This window comes from Larus michahellis, chromosome 9 (genome assembly GCF_964199755.1).
Source record: "Larus michahellis chromosome 9, bLarMic1.1, whole genome shotgun sequence".
Classification (NCBI taxonomy): Eukaryota; Metazoa; Chordata; class Aves; order Charadriiformes; family Laridae; genus Larus; species Larus michahellis.
The window spans coordinates 14670042-14682187 of NC_133904.1; the positions used below are offsets into that span (position 1 = coordinate 14670042).

Consider the following 12146-nt stretch of genomic DNA (forward strand, 5'->3'; position numbering starts at 1 on the left):
AAAAATGACAGCATAAATACCAAGATCAGGCTGAAAAAAGTGCAATGAAACATTTATAATCTTCACAACAAACTAAATTCTGTAAAGCTTCAATCATGAAGCTTAAATTACTACAAATAATGAAAGGTAAGAATTATGCTTTTACACAGATAGGTAATAGCCTATAACACCATCATTCAGTCATCTGGAAAAAGTTAGATATTAAAGAGGTGTAATATCATTGATAAACAGACTTGCTGACATTTACCTAGCTTCATTTAGTCAATGCTAAAACTTACTGTGGTATACTTATCTCAGACAAACACCATGTTTTTATTCTCCCATGAAGACAAGAAGTCTGTAGGTTTTCTTTGTCTGCATGTATAACACCACAGATAATTCTCTATCACTACATCAGTAACACCCAAACTACGTGATAATCTACTGGCGACTTCCCAAGAACAGCCTGTTTAGTTGTTACATAGGCTTCATTCCCAAGTGTCAATTAAAAACAGGTGAGGTATCTACGGGGAAGCTTCTAGTGGCTCAAAACCCTCACAAAAGTCAAGAAAATCAGTAATCTCCAGGTATGTCTACATTAATATGTTTGAGTTTTCACCAGGTGTGTACTTCGGAAGTGAACACTTAGGTTTGTGTTGTGGAGCTGTCCTGGAGCACCAAACCAGGATTCTTTTTGCATGGAAGTAAACAGGGAGAGGTGTGCAGGAGTGCACACACACAAAGAAAACCCACACCAAAAAACCCCAAAAGCACACCCTGTACTGTAGATAGTGTGGGTGAAACATCATCAGCACAAACTGTTTTGTTCTACCCATCACCTTTACTTAGGTAGCGTAGACACAACTTGACTCTGTTTGCTCCTTCAAAATATTTTAATAACATCCCCATATGTTGGATATATTTTATTTACAACATTGACATTTGGGAGTAAATTCCACAATAAGCAACTGTACTGTAATGTGGTTCACTTTATAATCTAAGAATAGAAATCAAAACGGATAATCACACAGGCAGTTTTGTTGTCTCACAAATCAGCTATAAAAATCATTCAAGTAGTGAGGTAAATATTAGAGCAGAAATATTAGAAAAGGGCAGGGGACATTATTTTCAAAAAAGCATACATTGGGGGGAAACAAATACGAGCTTCCTACCATCACTGTACCCTATTTGCTAAGCCATGTGTTTTGGTTATTTCTTTTCCCTCACGATATGTGACCTTTTGGCATCCTTCAGCAGTTATCCTATCTGATTTTAGATCACAGCATTTGGGGGAAAAGCTGAATGGCTTGTGCTATTGCCCTTCAACTGAAAATTAAATCTGTCAGGCTTTGCAAGTGCATGCAATAAAAATACTTTCTAAGAGTCTGTAGTTGTCAACAGAAAGAAAAAAGAACACTAGAAAACCTCACATAGGTACATATTTGACAGTGTTTGTAGTCAGGTACAAATAAAAATATGTCTCTCGCATATCTTCAGAAACTGTTTAAAGACCTGCTTGAGTTCTCTTGCAAATACACATCAAATAAACTAATGCAACTGCAGGCATGAATTAAATACATGCCTTCCAACAAATGCTATTTCATAAACAGTATTAGCAACACAACAGCAACAAAACCAGAACAAAAGCTACATAGAAAAAGCTGTTATTTGTTTTGCTTCAGCTTTTGCCAAGTAAGAACTCCCTGCCACAGATTATTTTTCTTTTTACTACTTCCTAATTCTAATTAATTTTCTACTTTTTAAGTCAACTTTTTTTTCCTCACCTATTTCTTTGTGGTCACACAAAGCACTAGTCAAAAGTGAGTCAAGATGCAGGTTTTCATAGTCCACTTGAGCTACTTTGTCTAAGCAGTGACTTCTAAATTTGAAATTGGTGTGACATGCTCTGCTAAATGTGAATTCTCAATCAGAAGCATAAAGATCACCTACTTTTTTAGATTCCTCTTTTCTTAAACACAGAGGCTTCTTCAAGCAGAGACCACGGTTCTGAAGAGAGTCACTTGTGTATAATTTTATGCACCGTGGGTACTGTCAGTCTGCTCACAGTGTAAGAAAGTTAGGCATGTGATTATGCCTCTGAAGGCTCAAGATAACAGTATTCTGGATAAAATGTCACAGATTCAAACCCCATCAATTTAGGGTGGATACACATGGGAAAAACCTATTTATGTAGTTACACTGAAACATGCATTTATTTCTTAATAAAACAACTAAGCAACTTGCTTACATTTTGCTTGTGGGTTGGTTGTTTTTGTTTGTTTTTTTTTTTTCTTTTTACAGATATAAAATGAAAAGCTTCTAAAGCTATTCTAGACTAACTTCAACTTAAAAAAGACCTCCTTTTTGCCAAAAGTAGAAAAAAAACCATCATCACTTCAACAATTAGCCTATCTACAGCTGAAAACACAGGATTCCCCCCCACCCCCCGTGAAATAAGTAAATATTGCCAGAATTTAAGACAAAAATATACTATGAGCATCTCCAAGTTTCTAAGTAAAAATTTTAAAATGAAGAAGTCTTACTCATTGTTTCCATAGAACAATTAAATCTGCTGATGAATTCAACAATTTTTTAGGGATTATTCGGATAATTACAAACAAATAACAAATGAACTTTTGAAGTTCACTGTAAACCTTTATGAAATTACCTTATTTTCCTTCACACCAGTAAAGCAGAGTAAGTGAGGATAAACAGTTTCTTTCAGCACCTTCCCATCAGCAGGATATATGCTTTTAGAAAGTCCACTGCATAATTTGGAGGAAAAAAAAAAAAAGAAAAGCTTTTGAAAGTCATATTTTCTAGAAAGCAGAACAGTAACATCCAAGATTCACAAGTTCAATTAAAAGTTACCGAATAAGTAATTACAAGCGACTTTTTGAAATCACAGCACCAGCTGCCCAAGTTCTACATGGCTAATCTTATTCCTGTGTCCCCTGCTGTGTCAAACAAAGACCGAGGGCTGTCAAGCTCAGCGTAAACCTTTGAGTGCCAAAGTGGTTTTGTTCTGGTTTTTGATCATTTGCAACATGCAGAGATTTTCCATAATAAACCTCCCAAAGTTCATCTTGTACCTGAACTTTTTGTGTGAATTTCCCATCTGAGCCCACCTGTTTAGCAGCTGGTAGATGTAACTGTGGCCATCTTCTGTCCAGATGATAAGTCTGTAAGCTGCTAGTACTTCTCCACCAGCAAAGCAATGACCACTTTTACAGAACTCAGTACAAAGCAAGGAGAAATCACAATAATCATAGACCTAAGCTCAGAAAAACAATAAAATATAAACAAACAGTATTGGAACATTTATTTTAATTCAAGGTCATTTGGGGCAATGGATCAATAAGTAGAACATTAGCTTGACTCTGTAGTCTGACTACCTCTTTTAAAACCAAAGCAGTTTTCATACTATCAAACTACTGCAAAGTCAGAATCAAACCATATCATTTTGAAGAAAAAGAAACTGACAATTAAAAAAAGCAGCATTATAGCCTTCTGTTATATTAGGGGATTTTTGGATAGGATTTACTTTGCTTTGCCTTGCATTCATAATTAATATTTGCTGGACTATTAATTTCTTATAGAGAGGTAGGTAATGAATTTAGCACATAAATAAGACATTTAAGATTGATAAAAGCTATAAATGCTTCTGTCTGTATTCTTTAAAAGATGATCTGCTGGCATAATCACAGCACACGTCTTAAAGGAGATTCTTCTTATCTTTCTTTGGGGAGTAGTAGAGATTTTTCTTTTTCATAAATTAATTGAAAGCAAAGAACATATAATCCCCTTTTCTTGCAAGAATTCTTCTCTCCCATTTCTAGAGCTAGTCAAAATTATATGACTTGTTTGCTTCCTCTGACCTTCCCATTTTAAGCCAAAACGGGATATGACTACGGCAACCTAGGATATTGTCTGCTTGTTCACATTCCTAGTGGCCTCATGGAGAGAACATTCATAGCCACATTTTTATAATATATTCCAGCAGTATGAGGAAATAGATTCCAGAATGAGAATTTCTACAAATTATCTGTAGCTAATTTCTATTCATTAGCTTATTTCTAGCTCATTTGCTCTATATTTTCATTACTAAAGTAGGGGGTTAAGTAGCCACTGTAAACACACATGTGAATCTCTATGTTATATATCACACACCTTTTTAATTAAGCATTAAGATTATTATATCATCTTTTATTTTAAAGCTGTATATTCATTGAAACATAGAAGTTAAAAATCTAACATAACTTATGCATATTTAACACTACTATAAGCAGTAAAATAAGTACTCAAAAGCATAATGGAGATATTACAAGAAATGTTCACCTCTTGTGGGAAAACACAGAAATTATCAGAAAACAATTCATGTTACACAGACTTTTCCATTAAAAGCCTACCTATTCTATAAATGGAATTTCTTTATAAATGCTTTTGTACAGACTTTTTAAAATAGCCTAAAAGAAAACTCAAGGATATACCTAAGTTAACTTTGAATAATACGGTTGTAGGGTATGTGAAATTTCCACCCCCCGCCTTCCTCCGCCAACAGCAGTGGTGTTTGGATCAGGTACATATGTTGCACTCATAGCTCAGGATTATTTTAAGAAGAACGTTTATAATACTGGGGAAAATAAATACAGAATTTTTTACAATAAAGTTCAGTTTAACTGAACTTAAACTGGTTTTCTGCACCTTTGTCTCCTTTTGAAATGCACTGTGGAAAGGAATATAATACACCCTAGTGCTCTAAAACTGACTAATACTTAAAGTAATCCCCTTTCTACCCAGCCAATTTCATGTTAAATTTTAAAAGTAGAAATACATTAGTAAAAAATAAACAATTCATCTCAGCCAGGCAGTTAAGATAAGCAGAGGAGGGATATGGCACACAGTTATATCTGACAATTAATGAATGCTTTTTCTTTAAGCTGAAGAGAAAAACAAGAATCTTCATGCAAAAATCACATTAGCTTTTCAAAATTATTAAAAAAATTAAAAAGCAAGTATAATGCTCAATAATGTACCTGCCAGCATGTGGAAGACACAACTAGAAGGAGCCTTTCTGTGTAAGAACAAAACCGTACAGCCCGACAATTTCTATAGTCCAGAGATTTTGATTCCTTCTCACACACGCTTTGTCTCTCCTTTATAACACAGAGGAAAAGAGCCATAAGATTTATTTTAGATATCCGAGCTTTTATTTTTAGGATAGAAACAAACCACTGACACTGGCTTTGTTAACATGTACTTCCAAAACGCAAAGATAGGAAGACAGCAGGGTTCACAAGTATGATGTAAACAGAAGACATTCAGCATGGCTCAGACCTTGGTCTCACTTAAAGAAGTGATAATGAATATGGAAAAGGACTAAAGGCAGGTCATAGATAGCATCTGCTGTAATGAATATCTGCTAAATATTCTTCAGTCAAAAAAATAGCTACATCAACCCATAAACCGACAGTATCAGATTCAGAGCGGCTGACGAATATTCTGCTTTGCCACTCATTCTTGGCGCAACCAGGACAGTCCGAGAACTATGGTGTTGTCATTTGTCTTCTTTGACCTTAACACCACCAAAAATTAGTGGTAAAGTATTAATTTTCTTAGCTTTGTATTGCTGAGTGTATTGAAGGTTTAAAAAAATTAATCTGTATTTTCACCCTTTTTGTGTTAATATCAGACTTATCAAGGCCATCATGCTCAAAATAATTAATAAAAATAATTCCAATATAATAATTGATTAAATCACTGAAAACTGATGTTTTCTATTTTGAAAGATACCACCAGTAACAAAGCCTCTCAAAGAAGGGTTATGCTGGTCATAGAACCATAGCTATCAAACTGCAAACCATTCTCTCATTACACCTTGCAGCTCAAATTAATTCCAATGATATTTATTAAAATACTACTATTTAACATAAAAAGTAGCTGGGTTGTCAATAATTCTGCACTGCTACCTTCACAAAAGCAGGCCACAGGCAGTAAAAGGGTGGCACCATACCATATATGCTTCTCTGATGTCTGTAATCAGTTGTTACATTCCCCAGAATTTCTATAGCATGACAGTATATTTTTGCACTAGGAATGCTGAAAAGACACCCCACCCCAAAACATTGCTGATAAACCAAAAACATATCACAAAAACACTGGTATGGTATCGAACTTGACACTCTCTCCTGCAGGGCCTGATTCTTCCCCATTAACAATTTGCAGTTTGTGGCGTAAAGCAGTAATGTATTACGGACGTTCAGAGAAGACTGTTGACATTTTGCCATTTCTGTTGATGATTCATAGTACTTAGCTGTAATATCGAAGTCCCTTTGTGAATCTATCTCTTGGATTTTAATTCAAACACCAAACGTTGTATTCCAATTCTAATACTTGTGCATGTCAAGTGACAGCTGCTGAGAATATTAACACAGAAAAGCTGCACAGAATAAGCAAGTTTGAAGATGGAGAAATAGGGCACTTGACACAAGAATCTTTTCTTGTGGGAGGCAGACAGAGGAAAACAAAGTCTAAAGGACCATTTTTGAAGAAAATAACAAGGGTGAAGAGGGAGTACAAAGGCCGATTTTGAAGAGCTTTGAGTTTAAAGGAAGGAGTAAAGGGGTTGAAAGAATGGAGTGACATTACCAGGACAGAAGGAAAGCATTACAATTTCACCATCATAGAATATAGAAGGACATGAAGACTGGGAAAAAGACATTGCAGTTGTCAAGGCAAGAGCTGTCCAATGGCCCAACTAATTTTAAATAGCAATATGAGGGCGTTTTCAGAATTTTGTGACAAAATTAATCTATTTTGTTTAATACATATCTAGAAAATTCTAACTTATTCATATTATGCTTCAACATATCCTTTAGTTGAGAAATTACTACATTCATGTTATCATTCAAACCACTGTTTCACACCTCATACAAACTGACCTGTATGCTATTCAAAGACGAAGACAGGTCCCACACCTTAAGAACTCCAGTTACAGACACTGCAACCAATGAGTCTTCTGTGAAAAGTTAACAGCGAGATAGTCAACTTGAAACCAAGTTCAAACAGTGCCTAACACCAAAACAGAACCTTGACATTGACAATGGTGTTCTACACAGCACTAAAACAGTATTCTGCAGGACAGTGTTTAGATAAAATATTAAATTTACACAAAAATAACTAATTGGCCTACAGAAATACCAAACATGCAAGTGAATAGTGAATAATCATTTTGTCCAATGAGATATATTTCAGGAGAAGGCAGAGAATAGTGGATTTATGACCTTGTTTTCCCTTATATTACAAAATTACTTTGTACTTGTATCCAAGAAAAGAGCTGCTTACATCCAGTCCAGAGGTTGCTTGTTTTTCTCTTTAAGAAACATATAAATGAAACATGACCAACATTAGGAATATTAAAAACACCTTCTTAGGTGCTGTCAATGAAACGTTAACATCTTGTACATAACAGCTCTGTAAAATACAATTAGATCATTAAATCTAGTAGGATTGTACTATCTATACAGAAATATTTTACCACAATTTAATTGGCCTACATAAATACACCTACAATGTATACCTTGAATTCTTGCAGAGTGTACAATACACATACAATATATCCAATCAGAAGACTGAGATGATGATAAAGTGTGAAGAACACCCAAAGTCTTAGCATCAATAATAAGAACATCTTGATATTCTCCACAACAAAGAAGCCAGCCTTCACCTGTCATTCGGAACGAACAATGGTAATACTGTAGAAATAAAAAGAAGAGAGTCAGCAGAGCTACACAAATGTGCATGGATATTCTTCACATTAAGCATGTCATACTTGGAATTGTAATCAACACTTGTAGCATTACTAAAGATCTAACGCATATATGAGACCATACACAATTTTGCTAGTGACAAGCACTTCACATTCATTTATAACAATTTAATAAAGGCATACAGCTTAGCAAGAGGCATTTCGTACCAAAAGCTGCATCTGCCATGCCTAAATATTAGGATTTTTGGAAGCAACCAAGGTGTTAATTTTCATTACAAATTCCTAAACAGTCTGGGACTTGTTTCTCTGAGAAACCTCATCTCACTCCAAACATTTGAGAAAGTTCATGGAAATACATAAGAGATTCATGACGAATTTTCCATTATTTTTTCAGGAAGAATTTCTACTCCATGAGATATTCTTCATTATGATACTAGATACCCTAGTGTTCAGAAGATGCACTCTTTCTCAACAATCACATAAGGAAAAGAAAAAACAGACACATAGCAAAGTACTAAGAACAGAGACAACAGAGGTACAGAGTGACTATAAAGATTTCTTTTTTGCTAGGTGTTTTATATATGCAAGGATATTTGCATTTTATGTAATATCTGTCAATAATTGTACACATAATTTCTATAAATGTATAAGCAGCCACCTCAAATGGAATCTACAAGTAAATAGTAGCCTTAAAGTAAAGGGAACAATCATGTAGTCAGAGGAAAATATCAGGCAGAACCACAAAATTGTGCCTCATTTACCACAACTTCTCTCTACAGTCAGTTTTGCTTAGATAATAATTCTTGGTCGATCAGTTAACTAATTGAAGTCTGAAAACAAAAGAAGCATCAATAACTGGGAATAGGATAAGTATTACCACAGATGTTACGAATGATCAGAGGCAGAAATGCTTAGCAGTAGGAACCGTTTGTAATTATTGTTAGTCTTAAATTAGGCTTGAACTGGAAGATTTGTACAGTCAGTCCTCTGAGAAAATCCCACACTGGTTAAGATCCACAAATGGTTAAGAGTTGACCCTGGTGTTAAACTTCATTTCAAATGGCAAATATTCAGTTTGCACTGCTTGACATCTGCCATTTATAGCTGAATCATCTAAGCTGAACAAAAGGAACCTACTAAACCACATAGGTTAGTAGTTTAATTAAAACCTGCTAAAACATTAACTAAAAATAAAGCAACAATTTTAAATTGGATGTTATCAAAATCAGCGTGCGCTAAACCTCCACGACAATAACATTCTGCAGGAAATTATAACCTCTCAGGTCCTATTATGCCACAAGCAGTCATTCCCCACAGAACACCATCACCACCTACCACAAAACAAAAAACCATCTCAATAAAAAAAAAGCCACCCCCAAAAAAAACCCTCAAAAAAAAATATCAGTTTATCATAAATATCTGAAGGTTGCATTTTAAGAATATTTTTCACCTTCTAGCGACATCTAGTCTTTTTCCTAAGAAAGTTTTCCTGTTAGATGTTCCTATTTTCCTTTAGCCATCCTGCCCAAGTTGTAGAACAAAAAACATTATCTAGTCAAAATTAGACTTGGCTTACTTCTCCTAATAGAGGAGAATAACAAGTAGGAGAAGTATTTACTTCTCCTACTTGAAGTATAAGAATAAAGATTTTGCCTCTGATCTCCACAAAAATCTTTACAATACAGATCTGTCTACTTCTCTGCAGAACTCCTCCCTAGTTTTAACCATTAAAATCTAATTAAGCAATATCACAAAGCAGACCATACCACACCTCTATTATAATTGAGGCATTGTATTGTGTGTATATACACAGAAATGTAAAAACATATGTGTATATGTTTAAAACATATACACAAATAAAAATTATAAAATGACTTCTTAACAATCTATGCTTTTATACACGCACATATATATGTAAAAGCATAGATTATTACGAAATTATTCTTCTATAATTTTTATTTAGTAATTTACCCAAGCTTTTTCTCTTCCCTTTATCATTAACAGCTGTGTGTGAATTCATCATGTCAACCTAAACAGTATCATGAAAAACAGTGTTTCTTCTGGATTCTGAATTTGGCCATAGTTTGAGTCACATGAGGTATCAGACTCCCATCATTTGGAGGCTTAGTTCCACCCCATACTTCCTCACTGAAGAAAAACACCATTTTAATTAACCTAGGAGCCCTGAGCTCTTCTACTAATATATCCAGAAATAAGCCATCCCTCTGAATCAAATCCATAGATGCTGAGCTCCTCAATCATATACACATATGTATTTCAAACATACCCTCACACTCCAACGTTTAGATAAAGTTCAAAGCAGACACCTGAAATTATCTGAAGTAATATTTAAAGCCTCTGAAAGTAAGCAAACTGTCCTGAGTTCTGCAATGAAAGAAAGTGTATTTTTGGAAGTGTGGCAGGGCAGTCTTTTGGAGGTCAGCAGTTAGGCATCAAAACCTTTCAAATGTTTAAAACTAAGATCTTCATCAGACTGTCTCACAATATTTGGCTAGATTGCTTGTACTTCTGAAATATGTCATCAAAAAGCCAACATCAAACTTGAAGTTTCCACGCGATTTTAACACAGGACAAGAGTAAAGATTAAGACAGGTTTCACTTTGCTACCTGGTGCCCAAATTTTAGAATAAATTAATTGATACTGCATTCCAGACATCTGCAGCTTAAAAAGAATCAGTTTGATTTGAATAAGGAGTTCAGAGGAACTTAAGAGTCTCAGTTCTTTTCTTAGAAGGAAATCAGAAAAGGAAAGATAACAGATATCAAGATACATATATTGCAACAGGGTTTTTTCCTCCTGTTAAGTTTGTTATGAGCTACACATTTAAAATTGTATGCTTCTCAAGAAGATCATGTTAATAAAGCAAAACTTCTAACAAACAGAGATAGTCCATGAAAAGTTGCTATACTTACATAGATTGCTGTATGCCTATAAGGAAGCTTTGCGTTCTCAATGCACTGTCCACTAGTGACATTCCAAACACACATCTCCCTGCCAAAGATAACTTCATATTATTCTCTGTCATTTCCACTCAATTGGCTGGAATAATTTTGTGCCACCAAGTTTTTCTTTAGTGCTGTACTTAAGTGCAGTCTGGTCGTTTATGTGGCTTTTTGTTACAAATTACTGGGTAAGAAAATGTTGCGGTCATTAGCAGGGGATGACATACAGTATCTGTTTCTTTTTGTTTTGGTAATTACACCCTGCTGCCTTGCAGCAAACCTGACTTTAAGGCCAACTCTGGTCTACAACAAATTGTAGGTATACTGCCATTACAGCTCGTCAACGCGTCACTGTAACTATCTGTCGTTGGAACTACATCCTCCTGAAAATGATTCATTTCACTGAACTTAAACCACACGTTTTGAAAAACACAATGCATCTTCTGCCGCATCAGACTTAGTTCTTGAGAGGAACGGCAACTTCTGTTAAGAAGAAACAGTGCCACCATGAGGCTATTCCTGAAATCTCTTCTTGATACAGCACTCGCCTCTTGACAACCTAAATCTGCGCAACATTCTAGCTACACCTAATTACAAGCGGAATGAATGTTTGAGAAAGACGTGTTAGCCAGTCTTCCTCATCTAGACATTATTCAACATGCTATGGGACTAGAGTACAACACAAATAACCAAATGAAATGTTGTAAATGAGATTGTATGAGGTATGTTGTCATAACTCAGCAATTGAATGTTAAACTTTGATGCTTTTAGATTTTATTTAAACAGCAAGCATTATTTCCACAGTTGAAACAATAATTTTACATTTTCTGAAATTACGTTCTAAGACATTTTCTGTATAAGAACACAATGGGAAAAATAATTTATTATATCAGAAATAGTACTTAGTGATTTACATTTTAATGTACACACTTTCACATTTTATGATAATCTAAAAATATTATTTATATATTTCAGCTGAGCAAGAGCACTGAAATCTATACATCTGTAGTGTAGCATCAGAGTTGGTAGCCCAAGAGTCCTATCTTAAACAGAATGCTCATGCTGTTTATTAAACATTTTGAGGTAGTAAATTTCTCCTTGTTTATATCAGAATGACAACTACAATAACACAGCTAAAGCAGCAAATCTCATACATACAAGCATGCACAAATGAGAATATAACTTCGTCTTCTGCATGTCGCACTTAAATTACTGTCTGTACTAACAAGGAGTGACTGATACCACATGTTGATAAACCTGTCCTACAGCATATGCTATATACATGCACAGAACATCAGTGAGAACTTAAGAATCATTATGGATTATAGATTTCCATATTAGAAGTACAAAAATACTGTTCAATACTCATCTTTCTGGGATAAGTCAGTTATACAAACACTTAAGAGATTCTGAAGCGGGATGGGGGGCGAGTATC

The 12146-nt window shown here is 34.8% G+C and overlaps 1 protein-coding gene across 3 annotated transcripts in view; it reads right to left on the bottom strand.

The window, feature by feature from the left end:
- WDR72 (WD repeat domain 72) overlaps nucleotides 1-12146 on the bottom strand; it is a 123291-nt gene that overhangs the window by 98090 nt on the left and 13055 nt on the right. For all 3 annotated transcript variants that reach the window (XM_074601415.1, XM_074601416.1, XM_074601413.1), the window contains 6 exons: nucleotides 10682-10760; nucleotides 7559-7733; nucleotides 6921-6997; nucleotides 5016-5135; nucleotides 3108-3253; nucleotides 2648-2744 (listed from right to left, as the gene is read on the bottom strand). In XM_074601415.1, coding sequence (XP_074457516.1) covers nucleotides 2648-2744; nucleotides 3108-3253; nucleotides 5016-5135; nucleotides 6921-6997; nucleotides 7559-7733; nucleotides 10682-10760 — 694 coding nt within the window. The remainder of the gene's footprint in view (nucleotides 1-2647; nucleotides 2745-3107; nucleotides 3254-5015; nucleotides 5136-6920; nucleotides 6998-7558; nucleotides 7734-10681; nucleotides 10761-12146) is intronic.